The sequence below is a fragment of the Entelurus aequoreus genome, linkage group LG12 (assembly GCF_033978785.1).
Source record: "Entelurus aequoreus isolate RoL-2023_Sb linkage group LG12, RoL_Eaeq_v1.1, whole genome shotgun sequence".
Classification (NCBI taxonomy): Eukaryota; Metazoa; Chordata; class Actinopteri; order Syngnathiformes; family Syngnathidae; genus Entelurus; species Entelurus aequoreus.
This window is the reverse complement of record NC_084742.1, coordinates 4,458,345-4,478,404: the sequence shown is the minus strand read 5'-3', so window position 1 is coordinate 4,478,404 and position 20,060 is coordinate 4,458,345. Positions and strand designations below refer to the sequence as shown.

Sequence of the window (20,060 nt, the reverse complement as noted above, 5' to 3'; positions counted from 1 at the left end):
AAAAATATTTTTACATTATGTTATCGGTGTGACGTCAATATCGTTGAGGACATCTATGGTTGAGGAAATGCAAGAACCGGAAGTAAATACACCAGTTTCCGGTTGAAACATAGACATATATAAAGTGGGTTGAAATACAAAAAGCCATGGAGCGCCAGCGGGTTATTCATTTCAACGTGGTATGATTGCTTTTATGCGCTATAGGGTCTTTTTACACATTGTGCTTATTCCTGACACTTATCAAAAATACTTAGTTTCATATTTAAATCATAAATACTACAACCCATACTTTTGCCCGCCCTTTCTGTGTTGTTTATGTTAGCGTGCTAACTTTAGCTAAGCTAGCCTGCTGTGCTAGCAGTCGTGCAGTGTAGTAGCGTACCTAGTTTTAGATATCATTGTAATGATTCCTTTTCTTTAAAGCCCAAATAGGTGGATGAAGATGGCCATGATGACCCCACCGATGGAGGGGCTTCCCAGCATGATTGACAAGGCGCTGAGGATGAGGAGGGAAGAGCAAGCTCGTCAGGTGGTCCTCGCTTGGGCTGTCCTGAATGTATCCCTGGCCGGGATGATATACACTGAAATGTGAGTTTTCTTCTCTCTTGTCTGTCGATTTACACTAAAATGTGAACATTTCCCTCCTTTTTCTGTTGATAAATACTTACTAAAGTAGTTATCGTCATTCTCTTTTAGGTCAGGAAAATTGCTTAGCAGATACTACAACATCACATACTGGCCTATTTGGTACATTGGTGAGTATACTCTTTACTTTTGTAAGTAATATTATTTGCACATTAATAAGCTTAAAGGGGAACTGCACTTTCTTAAAAAAAAGTTATGCCCTTCATTCACAATCCTTATATTACGTTTTGTTTTTTATGCAATGTAGCTCGTTAATAAACGCTAGCATTGATTGATTGAAACTTTTATTAGTAGATTGTACAGTACATATTCCGTACAATTGACCACTAAATGGTAACACCCGAATACGTTTTTCAACTTGTTTAAGTCGGGGTCCACGTTAATCAATTCATGGTAAAGTCAGCTAACCATGCAGCTAATGAGAGTTGCTCTATCCTGCCTATAAAGTGCTCTAAAAAGTTTCCAAAAGACTACATCATCATCGTATGTACACACACACGCTGTAAGTATATAGATAGATAAATAGTACTTTATTGATTCCTTCAGGAGAGTTCCCTCAGGAAATTTTAAAATTGGATGTGTACAGAAATAGCAGACATGTTCATAAAAACATAAAATATTTACGTATTTCTGCATAATAGTTTCACAGACGAATTGCAACGTTCACTTTTCCCTTTAACAATACCAACACGAATAAACATGCAGACTTCATAAGGTCATCAAACACTACTTTGGGTTAACAAATGATGATCCAGAAACTGTGTTAAATATAAGGAGGATGAGCTACAAGATTTAGAAGCTGTGTGCTAAACAGAAACGCAAAGCATCATGCAGCAGTATTGCTAAATGTTGAACAAAATATACAAACTACGAACATAGTAAAACAATCACTTGCACTCACTAGGATGCCGACTGATGCAAAGTTCATATCTTCCCGTTTAGATGAAAAATTAATCATAATCCACCCGAAGGTTAAAGAAAATGGTGGCCGCAAACAAGCGTCTCACCATCTCCGGGTCTGAGTTGACCAAATTCTCTGTTTATGGCCACATCCTTCTACTATCCAGGTGAGAGGCATGATTTATAATCTAAAATTAACTTTCACCAACTCAAGAGGCGATGCACCAGCTCACCGTCTCAGTATGTCAATATGGCAGCATAAGATAGTTCGCTCTTCGGGATCAAAACATTTGTCTGCGTTACCGCTTACAATAACAATATTGCTAATACTTGGTCAATATTCGGGTCATAAGATGTAAATTAAGTGTTGTTGGCGGTTTTTGGATGTTTTTTAAAGGCTTTACGGGCGCAATAGAGTATTCATATTAGCTGCATTGTTACCCACGTTTCAGAGTCTATTAAAAAAAGAAAAAAATGTTTTTGTCTAACACATGTAATGTGAATGACAGGCCACATTTTTAAAAAGTGCAGTTCCCCTTCAAATAAGCTCAATATGTTCTCTTCTTCATTGCAGAACTGGTGCTGGCCTGTCTTTTTAGCCTAAATGGTCTTTTTGATTTCTGGAAGTATTTCAAGTACACAATGTCCCCCTCCAGCATTGCTGTGTCCCCTCAACAGCATCGCCTCCTGGGCCTGACAAACACAAGTACGTTGTTCGCTAACGTGCACACACCAAGCATTACTGGTGCGGCTTACTGACTTGTCTTACCGTCCTGCAGGTATCCAGGCCTCTCCTCCTCAGAAGCCGGAAAAAAAGGAGACCCCCGCCCCTGCGGAGTCGTCTCCCCTGCAGGGACAGAGCGTGCTGAGTTTCAGCCCCTCTCGTTCTGCCACCGCCAGTCCCAAATTCTCCCCAAGCTGTGTCGCCGGCTACAGCCCTTCTCTTAGCAACTCTCCCACTCCAAACAGTGCACCTTATTCGCCCTCTGTGGCATTTGGCAAGGTGCGCATCCAACCTTCGTTACACGGGGATGTATGATGGTTGTCTATTAGGGGTGTCAAAAAAATGTATTTGCAAATGAATCGTGATTCTTATGTATAATGATTCTTAATTGATTTAAAAAAATCAAAAATCAATTAAAAAAATAAATATATATATATATATTTTAAACCTGCCTTGTTTAGCCACTCAGGTAAATCATATTGTCGATGTAGACGCCCATATCTGCTTTACAGATTTACTTTAGCAAAGGCAACTGTTGGATGCTTCTCTTGTTGCCTTATTTGTATTTGACTTTATTAAATGTTTGGATATAATTTTATTAAACAAAACCAGTGTTCTTTAAATTAATATAGACATTTATCACAGCTGTTTATCTATTTTATGGAAAAATGTAGTGGCTCCCAATGTTGTTTAAAAAAGTATTGATTCTGAATCGAGAATCGATTCTGAATCGAATCTTTACTCCCAAGAATCAAATCCTGTGGTGCCCAAAGATTCACAGCCCTATTGTCTATAATGCTCCCCCCCCCCCCCCCCTATTCAGGTGTTGAACTACAGTCCATCCCCTGGCTCCACTCCTTACCCAAGCAGCATCGGGCCTTCAGAAAGCTCCGGCTTGAGGGCTCGATATCGCACATCGCCGTCTGTGTTCAACTCCCCGGGAAGCAAGGAGGATTACATGGAGGATCTGAAAAGCCTGGAGCGATTCCTGCGCACCGAAGAGGAGAAGAATCACCGCAGCCAGCTTGGTACGCGAATCGAACGTGAATCTCTCATCTTCTTACATGAACGGTTGAAAGAATAACCTGTGTCAAATAATCAGGGAGTCCCGAATCCGTGTCCCCGAGTCACACGCCGACATTTTGGAACTACAACCGCTCAGTGGGGGATTACGCTCAAAGTCTGCGGAAGTTTCTCTACCAGCCTGCGTGCCGCTCTCAGGCACCATCGGCCCATAAAGATGAGACAGACCCAGGTTCCAAACAGGCTGCAGAGGAGGTCGGTGTCCACCTTAATGTATGTGTGTTTATGTCTGATTAGGGATTAAATACATTAATTTTGTACAGGTGTGGGCTAGGATCACAACCAGTCGAGCTGTCGTGGACCGCATCGATGGCTGGACAGCAAAGCTTCGAAATGTACTAACACAATTTCAGCCAATACCACTGCATCGTTAAACGTTTGAAGCTGCTGTGTCACAATCTCCTATTGGTGTGGTTGGCAGTGGATCAGTGACACCATCCTGGTCCCCCTGGTCAAGGAGATGGACTCAGTCAACAGCCAGCTCAGAAGGATGGGCTGCCCTGAGCTCCAGATTGGAGGTAAGCGTGCAGAAATAAAACAAGTGTTATCAGAAATACATCATACGGGAATGTCAAGTTGATTTTATTTTCTATATCGTGCCAGAGCCAATGTTAATGTTGACAACAGTTTTTCCTTTAGTTTTAGTCCTAGTCTTTTGACGAAAATGTATTTAAGATTGAGTCACATTTTAGTCCTCTAAATCAGTGGTCCCCAACCACCGGGCCACGGCCCGGTACCGGTCCGCGGACCGATTGGTACCAGGCCGCGCAAGAAATTTGAAAAAAAGAAAAAAAAAAATTATTAAAAAAAAAATAAAAAATTAAATCAACATAAAAAACACATTATATACATATTGTGTATGTGTATGTCAATATAGATCAATAAAGTCTGCAGGGATACAGTCCGTAAGCACACATGATTGTATTTCTTTATGAAAAAAAAAAAAAAAATCCCCCCACCGGTCCGTGGGACAAATTCTCAAGCGTTGACCGGTCCCCAGCTACAAAAAGGTTGGGGACCACTGCTCTAAATTAATTTAGTTTTAGACTAGTCTAGTTTTAGTCGGCTAAAATTACAGTAAATTTATATTAAGATTATTAGTATAAAGGATTGAAATGTTTAGTGTAAAGGATAATGCATTTTTTAGATTGTCTTGAAACCATTTTATTTATTTTGTTATTATGGTTTTTGCGAGAGGTGGGAATCATTTGGCACCTCACAATTCGATTACGATTCAGGAGCTACAATTTGATTAAAAATTGATTATTGATGCATCTTTAATTTATGTATATTAATGCGGTTTTACATTTCTTTTCGTTTCACTAAATGAGCGTTTATCATTTGCAACTTTTAAAAGCAGTAATAGGAAACCGTTCAATTAATTCCCATTACATTTGTTAAATTAATGGAAATGTGTGCAGAAGAGGGCAGCACGGTGGAAGACGGGTTAGTGCGTCTGCCTCACAATACGAAGGTCCTGGGTTCGATCCTGCGCTCGGGATCTTTCTGTGTGGAGTTTGCATGTCCTCCCCGTGACTGCGTGGGTTCCCTCCCGCGTACTCCGGCTTCCTCCCACTTCCAAAGACATGCACCTGGGGATAGGTTGATTGGCAACACTAAATTGGCCCGAGTGTGTGAATGTGAGTGTGAATGTTGTCTGTCTATCTGTGTTGGCCCTGCGATGAGGTGGCGACTTGTCCAGGGTGTACCCCGCCTTCCGCCCGAATGCAGCTGAGATAGGCTCCAGCGCCCCCCGCAACCCCGAAGGGAATAAGCGGTAGAAAATGGATGGATGGATGGTGTGCAGAAGAATTTTAGTGCCCTAAAATAAATGAGCTGGTCGGATGTTTCAGTGAGGTGGCTCGCTGCTTTTAGACAAATTTTAGAACTGTCTGTATCATCAAATATTAACGTTTACTAATCGATTTATGGGTGAGCCGTTCTTACCATTTGCGGGGTCAGAACCCCCTTTCTTACCATTAGGGCAATTCGTCCATGTCCGAATTGCGATGCATCTAAAAAATCTATTATTTCCCCCCACCTCTAGTTATTGCAGGTTATTGCCTCTGTCGACATTTTCGTCTCACTTTTATTTGTTGAATAAATTGTGAAATAATTGTGTTGTTTTAGTCAACATGCAATTGTTTTGATTAAGTTATCGCCCTATTTTAGTCGGGGGAAATAGGTCGTTGACATTTTTTTCCGTCAACAAAATTAACCGAGGCCAGAACACACCAGAAGTAATTTCCTGCATCACAGTCCCTATAGTAAACAAACTAAGTAGCTTATCTTATTTATACGACAACATGTCATTTCTGCACAGAGCTAAGAATAGAGGTGTTTTCCACAGAGAGTTGCATACAGAAATGTTAGATGACGCAGGGGCTATTTGTGTTTTGAAAATGTTGTAATCCAGCTAAAACCTCAGCTTGTGTGATTAAAAGCTGAAATACGCTCTCATGTAGCTTACGCCCTCCACACCATACGGCAGACCTCTACGTGCGCCTTGTAAAATATCTAGCTTTGCTTCAATGGACCGCAGAGCTGTGATTGGTCTGCTTTTATTAGTACATAATTACCAGGTTTTCCTTCTCTACCTGGACTCGTTCAGGGATTGCACAGCCCATCTTCACAAACACAATATGGACAATAAGAGTGACCATTCGAAAATTGAGCTGTGAGCCGCACTTTGTAAACATCCGCATTGATTATATTGTATGACACATCTACATTTCCGCGAGCGTGCTGTGTATTTTTACATAATGGATCATTTTGGAGTCTTTCTACTGATTTATTTCCTAATATGTGGTGGTTATATTTTATGAAAAAAATTAAAGGAGCACCATTTTCTGACTTAGCTACACTGTGAAAAAATGCTTTACTCCAGAGTTTCTTAACTATAGGGCCCATTGGTGGGCCCCTAGCGCTCCCTAGAGGGCTGTCAAAAATATCTTTCTCAGCTGCAGTTCGTATGGGCCGCAGCGGTACTTCGTTGTAATACACTTTCCCACCACTTGTGGCAGCAATTACAATCTCAAACATACAGAAGACGTCTGAAGCTAAAGTCATAGAAAAGTTTCTGAAGCGCAAAAATTATGACTAAAGTGGTGAAGATGTATTTTTATTTACACTTAAGTTTTATTGACAGTTTATTTAAAACACATATCTAGTTAATTTAGTTAAAATATATTTATTTTAGCATTGTGTAATTGTATGTACGTTTATTTTTTACCACTTTGTGCAGTACTGTATATTTGAGTCTTTTTTTTAAATTTTTTTTTACAATAAGCCTGACCTAAACCTTAATAACAATCTTTGTGATTAACACCTGGTTTCATATCATTTGACGAGGTTAATCCTGTTAAAGCGTAAATCGGTTAGATATCATTATTAAATATGATTAAAATCAAGTGTAAAATTACTAGTTCAATGTTAATATTTAAATGAGCTTCGGGACCCTCTTGGGCCCTCTGTAGTAGAAAAGTTTGGCCCAGAGGTCCAAAAGGTCAAGAACCCCTGGCCTAATGAGAACCACAACACTTCCTGCCACCCCAAAGTTACAAAAATAGTGGACACACTGAAAATAATTTTTAATTAAACTAGACATTAGGCTTAGGCAAACTTTGTTGATCCCAAGGGAAAATTATTTGATCACAATATCTCAATTACTAGAAAGAATATAAAAACAACCCATTCAAAAGCACCAAAATTCAAATGAACAATTCCTAATACATAAAAGTGAAGTATTAGAGTATGATAAGAAAACAATAGAATGGGTAGACTATAGAATAAAACAAATTAAGCTGGATTTGCACAGTTACAAATAAGTAAAGCAATTTAAATACAAATAGACTAGGAACTGTGCATTAAAAATGACCAGTTGTTCTTTTCTCCACCAGAGGCCAGCATTAGCAGCTTAAAACAGGCTGCGGTGATGAAAGCGTCATCCATCCCCTCCATGAACTCCATGGTGCAGTACCTCGACGTCACTCCCAATCAGGAATATCTCGTAGATCGCATTAAAGGTTTGTCTGACCGCACAATCATCTCCGGGTTTTTTCCCACATTTTTTCATCCATGTTTGTGTCCATGGTAGAGCTGGCACACAGCGGCTGCATGAGCTCCTTTCGCTGGAACGGTGGAGGTGATCTTAAGACCAGGAAGTGGGACACAGACCTCCCCACAGACTGTGCTGTGAGTCCGCACACATTTAAACACCGCTTGCCGCACTGTGACGATTATGAACCTTTCACCTTGTTCTAGATCCTCATGCACACGTTCTGTACTTACCTGGACTCCAGACTGCCCCCACATCCCAAATATCCAGACGGGAAGACTTTTACGTCACAGCACTTCAGCCACATCCCAGACAAACCTGGCGAGTGCTGACATACACGCAGACGCACTCCAAGAAATGTGTTGACCGCCTATTTTGCGTTATAGACGTGACCAAAGAGAACCTCTTCTGCATCCACCAGAGCAGCACAAACCCCCCTCATTACCAGCTCATCTACCAGGGACACATCTCCAGTCTGCCCAAGGTGACAACAAAGAAAGGAGCAATTAGAAATAGTCTAGAGTGAGGAGCACATCCACACAACACCACCTTGGTTTCTCTTACAGGGCAGGAACAACCTGTTCCACACCATCCTCATGTTCCTCTACGTCATTAAAACCAAGGAGTCGGGGATGCTGGGGTGAGAAGTTTTTACACAAACCCACGAGTGATGCTTAAAGGGGAACTGCACTTTTTTGGGGTGGAATTTTGCCCATCATTCACAATCCTTATGCAAGACAAGAACACACATGTTTTCTTTTTTTTATCCATTCAAATTAGTAAATAAACACTAGCAAAAGTCAGCTAACAATGGAGCCAACAGGAGTCGCTCTATTCCGCTTATAAAAAAACAACCAAAAACCTTTATCAAGGTTTTATATACACACTGTAGGTACATTCATAATAACATGTACCATTTACGTATTTTGCTCAGTTTAAGGCATTCATTTCACAGCACAACATTCGCTTTTCCCTTCAACTAACACCAAGCATCATGTAGCAGTATTGCTAAGTGCTAAACAAGATATACAAACTAGGAACATAATAAAAACAATCACTTACTTTACATAGTCTGATGATTGGATGTTCATATCTTCCCGTTTAGACAAATAATGAATCATAATATTCACGAAGGATTTTTTTTTTTTTAAAAGTGCCGCAAAAAAAGCTTCTTTGTTTGTCTTTGTCGCCATCTATGGGTCTATGTAAACCAACTTCTCAGTTTATGGTCGCATCCTTCTACTTTCCAGGTGAGAAGCATGATTTATTATCTAGAATTAACTTTCATCAGCTCAGAGGTGATGCAGCAGCTCACTGGCTCAATATAGCAGCACAAGCTACAGTATTTAGCTCTCTCTAAACACAGTGCCGCTAAAATAGTTTGTGTTAGCGCTTAGAAAAACAATATTGCCACTACTTGGTTAATATTCAGGTCACAGGATGTAAATGAAGTATTGTTGGCAGTTTTTTGTTTTTAGCAAGCTTTAAGGGCGTAACAGTGTACTCCCATTAGCTGCATTCTTAGCCACCTGGTACTAGTCGTGTTTTAAGACATATAATGCATAAGAAAAACAAACATGTGAATGAAAGAGAAAATAAATAAAAGAGTGCAATCATGTTTAAAACTAACGCATGGCATTTTTGTAACGTTATTTTCCTCCTTTTTTCCAGGCGGGTGAACCTCGGCCTCTCTGGTGTGAACATTCTATGGATTTTTGAAAACTGAGCCTTCAACGTTCACAGTCAAGACCAGCACATCCATGTGGGGGGTTCCCCCCTCAATATCTTCATCTTCACAGGTTTGAAGACCATTTTAAGGACTTCTGTTTCAGCGCTCAATTCAGAAAGAATTCTCTGGAAACGAGCAGCATTGTAATAGCTTTGACGACACGTCATATATTTTTTTAAACGCGCATATTCTATTTGAGAATGTACTGAAACAGCCTCAAATTAGTGTGTTGTGTACTCAAGGGCTCAAATGCATTTGGTTGAATGTAAATATAGCATGCATGGGCTTCCCTTGTTTTGCATTTGTAGGGTTTCTAGGTGTACCAGTGCCATTATAATTTACTGCAAAAGGTGATGACATTTTACACTCTTGCTTAAATAAAAGAAATGACATTTAAATAAGAAAACGTTTCCACTCTAAATTTGACTTGGCTCACCTGATGTTCACTTGTTAGTGTTTAGTAATGTGCAGTCACAAATATTGCGGAAGAAAGACCTGAAGTTGATCTAGAGCAGGGGTGTCCAAACCTTTTCCTCTGAGGGCCGCACACTGGTAAATTAAAGCATGCAGGCGCCATTTTTATATTTTTCATTTTAAAAAAAACAATACAATATATACATTTTTTGTTTTACCTTTAACCTCAAGTTTGTGGATAGGTTTTATTGATAAAAATGTAAGTAAGTAATATATTTTTTAATGTATTCATTATTTTTTTCAACACTTAAATCTTCAGATCAATTTAAGGTCTATCTGTCAGTATAACGTTTTTTTTTTTTTTTACGTTTTATGCCTCTTTTTTTGTCAAAACCCTATTTTATATAATGGGGGGAAAAAACACATAATATGCAGTTTTCTCCACAAAAATGTTTTAAATGGAATATTTGATGGGAAGAATTTGAGACTTAAAAAGGTCAATAATTCATAACATTGACTGGGGCCCACATATAAAAGTGTTAAAAATAATTCTTTTTTTTTTTTGGTTTACTTCCAACGCTTAAGTCTCTTTATTAACTTCAGATCTATCTGTCGATTACAAGTTTTTAATATTTTTTCATGTTTTTGTCAAAGAAAGCTCTGTTTTTTGTATGGCAAACACACAAAATAGGCAATATTTTAAGTGGAATTTCGATGTGAAGTAACTGGAGTTCAATGTCAATGTTCAATAACATTTATTTTAATTCATTATTTTTTCCCCCGCAGTGACAGCATCAACCAAAACAGGCAACTTTGTGCTATTACAGTCAACTTTGCAACTTTTTCTTGTTACAATTCACCTGTTAGCTTTTTTTATTGCACTTTTTTTCAGTTTTTTTGTTGTAATTGTATTGGTATAATGTGCCGCTGACTAGGGATGTCCGATAATGACTTTTTGCCGATATCTGTTATTCAGATATTGTCCAACTCTTTAATTACAGATACCGATATCAACCGATACCGATATAAACTGATACTGATATATACAGTCGTGGAATTAACACATTATTATGCCTAATTTGGACAATCAGGTATGGTGAAGATAAGGTCCTTTTTTAAAATATTAATAAAATAAGATAAATAAATTAAAAACATTTTGTTGAATAAAAAAGAAAGTGGAACAATATAAAAACAGTTACATAGAAACTAGTAATTAATGAAAATGAGTAAAATTAACTGTTAAAGGTTAGTACTATTAGTGGACCAGCACTATCCCTTGCAGACTGTATTGATATATATTGATATATAATGTAGGAACCAGAATATTAATAACAGAAAGTTATCCCCCATTGTGTAAATGGGGGAGGGTTTTTTTTGGGGTTGGTGCACTAATTGTAAGTGTAAGATTTAATTTAAAAAAAACGATATATATAATAAAAAAAAACACGATACCGATAATTTCCGATATTACATTTTAAGGCATTTATCGGCCGATAATATCGGCAGGCAGATATTATCGGACATCTCTACCGCTGACCTTTAAAAATTAGCCGCGGGCCGCATTTTGGACAGTCCTGATCTAACAATTTACTGTAAACGATGAATAAATAAAAAAAGAAAAATTGTGATATTTAACTTATCTTTAACATTTTTATGACTGAGAGACCCTTCTGGATTCCAGGGACTAAACTTTAGGGGAGCCCTACAAGTTATAAAATATAGTTTATATATTGTATTCGTTTTAATTAAAAAATATTAAAATGGTCCCTCATGCTTAAATTTTTCAGTGTGCGGCCCTCAGTGGAACACATTTGGACACCCCTTTGCTCGAGGTTGGCTGTAAAGAACTACATTTCCCAGAATGCATTTGGCTCCTGAGCTTCCTCCACTCACATCCGCTGTGGTCGCGATCTAGTGTTGGAGAAGGGACTTTGTCAAACTGTAGCGATGTCAGTGCAGGTTGTGGCAGCGAAAATGGCAGAGGTCGAACTCAAAGACGTCGCCGCCGGTAAACAATTACCGGCCGACTCCCCGACATCCCCGATCTCGGCGGGACTCAGCCTGGCCAGAAACTATCCACACGAGGCCGGTTCCTCCGTCACAGCGGAGCCCTCCGCCAAAGCCGGGGAAGGCAGCCCGGGATTGCTCGCCCCCAACGCGGCGAAGATGCCGCAGGCGTCGGCTATGAAGCGGCCGGACCCCCAACAGAACGGCGGGGAGGCGTTTGTCAACCGTGACGGCACCGTCGCGGAGGCGCCGCGGATGAAAAAGGCAAGTGACGATGTGTTTTTGTCTCCATTATTGCCTTTTTTTCGTCCTCCGCTCCATAATGAAAGCACGCTGTGTGGCGATGCTAGCATGCTAACAGATACCGCCGCTCATTTAGCCTGCTGAATTACACACATTAACATACTCATTTCGCAACAACACTGAACAGACTCCAACAAAGACGACACATTACATGCGACTTTTAAAAATTATTTTATCATTTTACACATCTAAACTGCCACACAAAGTTTTGCTTGTGAGGGACTGCCTCCTTACTGTAACGCTGCAATTTTTCCGTTGTGTTTTTAACCTGGCATGATAATTAACATAGCGTTTTTTTTCAATGTTTCTATCATGACAATCTTTATAATTATTTAAAAAGGTGTCTAAAGATGACATTAATACTCATGTTAACTGACATGGTTAGCCATAAGTGCTCCACACTACGGTCACCAACCACTGGCCCGCGGGCTGTTGCAGGTTGCACAAAAGTCTTTTTACCTTCGTCTATTTTGGAAATAAATGTTTTTTTATTCTTTAATGATCATTTAAAATCACAGTATTTTAATCCGACCAAACTTCCAACATCCACGGTTGCGGTGAAAATTTTACATACAACAGTAAACAGGAACAAAAGTAAATGTAACTTTAAAAAAAAAATGTAATGAAAGAAATAGGGGGAATAAACAAATAATAAATAGTAACACGCCTATTTTACAACAAAAAGATTATACTCTATAGATATTATAGTATTTGCATTTTGTGTTTCTACTTCTGCACTGTAATGGTGCGTTTCATTTGTGCTGGGAAATGCAGCTGAGATAACCCCCCGCGACCCCGAAAGGGACAAGCGGTAGAAAAAATGGATGGATGGCAGTCGGGAATTTCTGCGTTTTGAGTCGGACATTTTAAGGTCTGATTTCCTCTTCAAAAAGTCGGAGGGTCCTCACCAGCCCCCCGAGTTGACTTTAAAAAATGGCTGCTGCAAGTCCAAACAATAATAGAAACTTCTGTATTATTAGCACTCCGAATTAAATTAGCCGTATACGATATATTGTCGGAAATGTATTCGTGGTAAAGTTATAGAGTAGTGTAAGTTGCCTTGTGTCCTGTCGTATATGGGTTCGACATCGCAAGGATTGCTGTCTCTGTGTTTCCACGTCATCCACCGTGTTTAAATGTCGCGGAAGGAGCGCGTATTTGTCCGTAAGTTTGTTTATATTCACGTAAACCAATCAAAAGAATAGCTTTCGTGGGTGTGGCCGTCCTATATTCCGACTTCATAACTGGCTGTAACGTCGTCATTCCTAGCTCCCGACATCCAAATTCCGAGGTAAATGGAACACGCCATAAGAGTATGTTGCTCATTTGGCAGAGTTAATGTTGAAGAGGCAAATTACCGTAAATTCCGGACTATAAGCCGCTAATTTTTTCCTACGCTTTGAACTCTGCTGCTTATAAAATGGTGCGGCTAATTCATGGGTTTTTCTTCACTGACGGCCATAAGGCAATGTTTTCAATAAAAACATTAAATGGTGTTTTATGGCTCCATCTTTTGGAGGAGTTCGCTCACTGCAGGTGCAGCTGAGTGAATCGCTGCAAGTATTTCCTGCTGTTTAAACGTTTGAACTGGAAGTACAAGTGCCGTTCTGTCTTTTAGTCGTCCATAGCGTTACTAGGGATGATGTTTGATAAGAAATTATCGAGTTCGAGTCTATTATCGAATCCTCTTATCGAACCGATTCCTTATCGATTCTCTTATGGAGTCCAGATAGGTTGTTGTGTATGGAAAAAAACACACAATATTTGGTTTAACAAAAGCTCACTTTTATTATATAAGAAAACTATTTAATCTAATGAATAAATAAATATTGACTGTTACCCCCCTGAAAAAAATAAAATAAATAAACATTGACTGTTGTTACCCAAAGTATATTAAGTGGGATTTTTCAGAAAAACAAATATATACAGTAACACAAAAACAAGCTGTCTCTGTGATCACTATAGGTGTATAAATAATAATATAGTGTTAAATAAAATCAGTCCCTAGAGCACAAAACTGGAAATAATACAGCTCTCCAAAAAGTGCAATTCTGCTGCTATTTGACATAACTGTTTATGATGCTTTGACATGTTTGCACTTTAAAGAAAGAAAGAAAATTCTATGAAGAGAAAAGTTGTTTACAAATGTGGTTACAATGCTAAAAAATGAAAAGTTAAAGCTAAAAAAAGAAATACACTTTATTGAGTTAACATTATTTCTTTATAGGGGGAAAGATGTTATGAGCTAGGGAATACAACAACTACACTACCCAGCATGCAACGGGAGTGACGAGCATGCGCGGTAGCCCCGAAAAGTGTTGTTGCATGTCGTCACCTGTGAAAGTAAACGTCAAGAACTCAGCCAACACGCCTCGTCTGCATTATTTATAATTAGACAGACAACACATATACAGTGTGAAAAACAAAAGTTAAAAAAGGGAGATATGTTGTATATATATGTATGTGCTGCGGTTGCTTTAAGAACGTTGCGACAGCTGCCGTAAAGGAGGTGCGTTGCTAGCCTGGTTGCTATGTTTTCGGTGGGTCGTAAAAGTGTTCTTCATGAGTTCGTACCATGCTCAAATCTCTCAGTAAAGTTATTCATTGGATTATACCTTTTGTTTTGAACTTTATTACACCTTGGAGCGCTTTTTCCCGTCCATTGTTTTCCTGCTTTCGCTATCTGCGCCTAATGACTGAGCTACGTGGCTGATTTATTGTGATGTCCCACGGAGCATTTCTGGTCGGGACGGGATTCGTTCCGAGGGATTCGAATAAAGAACCAACTCTTTTCTTTACTATAGTGGTCTTGATAACGGGTACCGGTTCTCAAAAAGGGATTCGAGTCCGAGGACTCGGTTATTTTGTTATCGAACAACCGGGAAAACCGGTTTCGAGTATCATCCCTAAGCGTTACTACTCATCATTCCATGCTACGTTTGTAAGTTTTACAGTATACTAGAACAAATCTTACTCTCAACAATGAACATTGTGCAAAAAGCAGCAACACAACAGACATCACATCTCTTGTGACGTCTGTTGTATATTGTACGTACTATCGTAATGTAATGAAGCTGGTGTCGTTAGCATTAGCTAATATGCTAGCACATTTACGAGTGTCTGTGTTATCATTCTGTTTGTATTGTTTCAGTTTCACAAATTTCTCAGGAAACTCACCAAAACGTCACCGTGTCTGCAACTAGTGAGTGCACGAGAATGACATCTGTTTTGTTTGATCAGTTGTTTAGTCGGGCACCGTTTGGAAATAATTAAAGTATGTAAATAAACATTTATAAAATCTTTCTGTTTAATATAACTAATTTCACAATGTAAAACTCTGTGGCTTATAGTGTGACTAATATATGGAAAAATGTTTTTATTTATTTAGTGGGTGCGGCTTATATCCCGGTGCGCTCTATAGTCCGTAAAATACGGTATTAAGAAAAATAATTTGGGAATGTTCAAAACAAACCTCAAGCGTGAAATTCAACACAAATGATTACAGGAGCATGCTAATGAGGAGTACTTAGTTGTTCTGTCATTTTGTATTCACGTTTAAAGGAACCAGCTACAATGTTCCACATTAGTGTTCAGGAATTTATGGTTCCTGGACCATCTCGTTCCTGGAACTATAGGTTCTTGTAGAAGTGTCTGTTTTGTGTTTCCACCGCATTTCACAGTTCAGTTCAAATCTGATGACTTATGGAGGAGTGGTTTATTATATTTCTACACTGAAACCATGTAAATAAACCGACATTAGGTCACAGTTCTTTTACTAAAAAGTGAGTAAATGAAATACAAAGCAGTAATATACAAAACCATATGATTTATAGAATAAAGTGTACCAAATTGTTCATAAAAAGTCACAAAAGTTCCTGCGAGTTGAAAGTTCCTTTGGTTTTTCTTTCTCCCCACTGTCAAGTTTGTTGCCATAGAAATACACAAGAAATAAGAAAGAAACAAGTCGCATACTTTGTGATGGCGATCGTGTGTTTGAAAATCAAGTTTTGGGAGCGCCCCCAACTGTGTTCCATCATTCAGCGTTCGACAGCACAACCCGCGCCCTAGCTGGCAGGAACTTCAAAAAAGTTCCTGAAGAACTAAATCTACCTGGGTAGTTTTTGACGGAAACACAGGGGGAACTTTAAATGGGAAAGTTCCTGTGGTGGAAAAGGGCCTACTGTTGCCTTTCCCATCCATTATTTGTGTAAGACTGGATTTTGGCTGCTGCTGACCACTACCCAAACAGGACTTTGCAGCAAGATGTAAAATCAAACAATCCAAGTTTAGGGTTTCCCCGAAACTGCCAAAATACCTGTGGCGGTGGAGGCGTGGTCATGGGTGTGATAACTGTGGCATCATCGAGTGATTTGCCTAATTTGCTATGAAGATATGATTTTCTTTAAAAAGGCTAAAAAAAAATGTATACATACATTTAAAATAGGTATTATGAATTAGTATTAACATATATGTGACCTGTGCTGGCAAAATGAGTCACAATGAGGAAATTTTAAAAACTGAGTTATTGTTATTTCCACATTCTCCATCTAAAGACCTTCAAAATGATATATGGTTTGTTGGAATCGGACAGAAAATGACCGAGTTACATCCGATTGAAGTCGACCAAGTTTGAGGGTCCGTTTTGAGAAAAAACAGCTTAAAGTTGACTGTTCCAGAACAGAATGTTCCAAAACAAAACTCCATAGCAACCATACCTTAAAAGTCCTTGTAGCAACACCAAAATTGGTACAATTAAAGTCAAATCCCATGTCTAAAGGAAAAATATATATTCAACTCTATTGAAAACGGTTATGTACAAAAATGTCAACACTGTTATGTCACAGTTTTTTTGTTCACTGGTCAGTTTATACAGTAACACAAAAACAAGCTGTCTCTGTGATCACCATAGGTGTATATATAATAATATAGTGTTAAATAAAATCAGTCCCTTGAGCACAAAACTGGAAATAATACAGCTCTCCAAAAAGTGCAATTCTGCTGCTATTTGACTTAACTGTTTATGATGCTTTGACATTTTTGCACTTTAAAGAAAGAAAGAAAATTCTATGAAGAGAAAAGTTGTTTACAAATGTGGTTACAATGCTAAAAAATGAAAAGTTAAAGCTAAAAAAAGAAATACACTTTATTGAGTTAACATTATTTCTTTATAGGGGGAAAGATGTTATTAGCTAGGGAATATAACAACTACACTACCCAGCATGCAACGGGAGTGACGAGCATGCGCGGTAGCCCCGAAAAGTGTTGTTGCATGTCGTCACCCGTGAAAGTAAACGTCAAGAACTCAGCCAACACGCCTCGTCTGCATTATTTATAATTGTTATTTACACATTCTCCATCTAAAGACCTTCAAAATGATATATGGTTTGTTGGAATCGGACAGAAAATGACCGAGTTACATCCGATTGAAGTCGACCAAGTTTGAGGGTCCGTTTTGAGAAAAAACAGCTTAAAGTTTACTGTTCCAGAACAGAATGTTCCAAAACAAAACTCCATAGCAACCATACCTTAAAAGTCCTTGTAGCAACACCAAAATTGGTACAATTAAAGTCAAATCCCATGTCTAAAGGAAAAATATATATTCAACTCTATTGAAAACGGTTATGTACAAAAATGTCAACACTGTTATGTCACAGTTTTTTTGTTCACTGGTCAGTTTGTCAGCTGGTCAGCTGTCCGTAATATTCCTGACCAGCAGCACTAAGAAGATTCGCCGACTGCAGTGAATTTAGTGCACTTGCAACCGCCTGTGTACCCTCTCCACCTTCTAAATCCATTACGGAATGTAAAACAGTCTAACTTATCCACAAAAATAATAATTAAATGTTCAAAAATCACCTTTTTTCACATAATATTCCGCTGGAATTACTGTGTTGTTTTTCATCAGGGCGCAGCCATGATACCACAATGCACCGCGCGGGGTGATTCAACCAATGAGGGTACGCCTCACAGCGACCCTTAGCAACAAGCCGGATTTGTTTACGTCGGGACAGGTTTAAAAACTCGAATTGTATTGGTTCAGAATGGCGTCATCGGGAATTCCATGCTCATTTTTAGAAAGTAGGTAAACTTGGCGTCACAATGATAGCAAATATGGCTAGGGGGATTCCCCCTTATTGCCGCCAGTGAGCGTTGAAAACACTGGATTTTCTCAAGGAATTTTAACACAAAGGACTCATTTCTGAAGACATACCTCATACAAAACCTTCAAATAAAGGTGATTTAAGATGTTGTCTTGCTATTTCGATGATTGGGATCGCTAGATTGTGGCTTTATGGACTCATTTTTGTGAAAATCTCAATTTCAACCAAGATACATTTTTTTCACTTATTTGCCTGTAGCTCAAAATTAGCCTGTGTGCATTCCGACTCATTTTGCCAGCACGGGTCACATATATGTTTTCACTGTTTTGTTGCTGCTTTTTGTACAATGTTCTTTATTGAGGTTTTGTTTTCACACTTTTAATTACTTTTTTAAAAATGAAATAAAAAAACCTAGCAAGAAATGTAGCATCTTCTTCTGGTGTTATTATAAAATGTAGTCATGTTAAGAGACTACTTATGTCCCTGACGAAAGAGGCTAGCTGCAGCGAGCCTGACGTCACACTTGCTTGGCGCTGTTGTTGTAGTTGGACATTCTTTTCTCAAAAGCCGCCACTGTCCTCTTAATATTTGCACATTTGCGGGTATATTTGCAATATATATAAAAAATACGTCCACATCTCAGACATACTGACAACGCTCCAGACAGTCACAATGGCGGGCATTTTGTTTACATCCGATTTCGGTTGCGCGGTTTTCAGTGAGTAAAGTCTTTTTTTCGGTGATCACTTGTCAATAGTGCGCAAATCAATCAATCAATCAATGTTTATATATATAGCCCTAAATCACAAGTGTCTCAAAGGGCTGTACAAGCCACAATAATAGGCTATGTATGTCAGTTCATACTGTAACGACCAGCTAATGTTAATGTTTTATGTTTGTGTGGTTTGGATTTGATGTCAGTTTTTCCCATGGTCGCAAACACACCATCCGTGCCTGAAAGGTGATTGGCGGAGAACAAGTGAAGTGAAGTGAAGTGAATTACATTTATATAGCGCTTTTTCTCAAGTGACTCAAAGCGCTTTACATTGTGAAACCCAATATCTAAGTTACATTTAAACCAGTGTGGGTGGCACTGGGAGCAGGTGGGTAAAGTGTCTTGCCCAAGGACCAACGGCAGTGACTAGGATGGCGGAAGCGGGGATCGAACCTGCAACCCTCAAGTTGCTGGCACGGCCGCTCTACCAACCGAGCTATACCGTCCCAACAAGGAAGTATTGTTGTACTCACGAGACGAAAGTTTTTGCACGGGAAGTAAAACCTGTTGGAATTGTGCCGTTTGTTATCATAAATTGGTAATACAAGTTAAAAGTAGCGTCAGACTTTGTGATTTCTTCTGTGGGCTACAATATATTATATTACCCTAATTTATTTTCAAATTAAAAAAACAACTTATTTTCAAGGTGTGGCGGTAATCAAAATGCTGTGGCGGCGTGCCACATTCAATTACATTAAGGGGAAACTCTGAAGTTTGCGCTGATGGTGAGCTAGCATTCATTTGGTACAGTGTTTTCATGTGATATTTTACTCTGTACATTGGTACATGACAGTAACACGAGGCCTGACACATACATCAGAAAGGTTGATTACCTGCTTTCTTGCAGGCATCAATAGTTGACCTTATAAGGAACTTCATTCTTCGTCATTTTTGTGTGTGGAATGCAACAATCTGCATGTCCGTATTCAAACTACTACACCTACTCAGTGGCCTAGTGGTTAGAGTGTCCGCCCTGAGATGGGTAGGTTGTGAGTTCAAACCCCGGCCGAGTCATACCAAAGACTATAAAAATGGGACCCATTACCTTCCTGTTTGGCACTCAGCAGCAAGGGTTGGAATTGGGGGTTAAATCACCAAAAATGATTCCCGGGCGCGGCACCACTGCTGCCCACTGCTCCCCTCACCTCCCAGGGGGTGAACAAGGGGATGGGTCAAATGCAGAGGACAAATTTCACCACACCTAGTGTGTGTGTGACAATCATTGGTACTTTAACTTTAAACAAAAGTAGATAGTAAAGGTAATATAATATTCAAGGTTGTTAAGGAGGCTGGAAGCGGCTTTCTGCTGATAAGTGACTGGA

General features: G+C 39.1%; 2 protein-coding genes across 5 annotated transcripts in view; both read left to right on the top strand.

Moving 5' to 3' along the window:
• The first annotated feature begins 136 nt into the window (after positions 1–136).
• On the top strand, positions 137–9,524 carry tmem209 (transmembrane protein 209). Its single transcript, XM_062066760.1, has 15 exons — positions 137–179; positions 424–588; positions 697–755; positions 2,120–2,251; positions 2,325–2,548; positions 3,093–3,297; positions 3,372–3,547; positions 3,616–3,687; positions 3,774–3,870; positions 7,252–7,377; positions 7,449–7,546; positions 7,616–7,730; positions 7,796–7,893; positions 7,976–8,049; positions 9,081–9,524. Exons 2-15 carry the CDS (start codon positions 437–439, stop codon positions 9,133–9,135), a joined length of 1,683 nt encoding a protein of 560 aa, XP_061922744.1. The 5' UTR covers positions 137–179; positions 424–436; the 3' UTR covers positions 9,136–9,524.
• Positions 9,525–11,422: 1,898 nt separating this feature from the next.
• Positions 11,423–20,060, top strand: part of ahcyl2b (adenosylhomocysteinase like 2b) — a 54,529-nt gene continuing 45,891 nt past the window's right edge. For 2 of the 4 annotated variants that reach the window (XM_062064495.1, XM_062064493.1), the window contains exon 1: positions 11,426–11,823. In XM_062064495.1, the coding sequence (XP_061920479.1) occupies positions 11,500–11,823 (324 nt within the window). In that variant the 5' untranslated portion in view covers positions 11,426–11,499. Of the gene's footprint in view, positions 11,824–20,060 lie in introns of all 4 variants that reach the window. The other 2 variants (XM_062064496.1, XM_062064494.1) reach the window with 2 other exon arrangements.

Excerpts from the sequence above, each read along its gene's own strand:
- tmem209 (XM_062066760.1), top strand. The coding sequence starts at position 437 with ATGAAGATGGCCATGATGACCCCACCGATGGAGGGGCTTCCCAGCATG. Across the intron at positions 756-2,119 it reads CTGGCCTATTTGGTACATTG|AACTGGTGCTGGCCTGTCTT; the intron begins GTGAGTATACTC and ends TCTTCATTGCAG. Across the intron at positions 7,547-7,615 it reads ACCTCCCCACAGACTGTGCT|ATCCTCATGCACACGTTCTG; the intron begins GTGAGTCCGCAC and ends ACCTTGTTCTAG.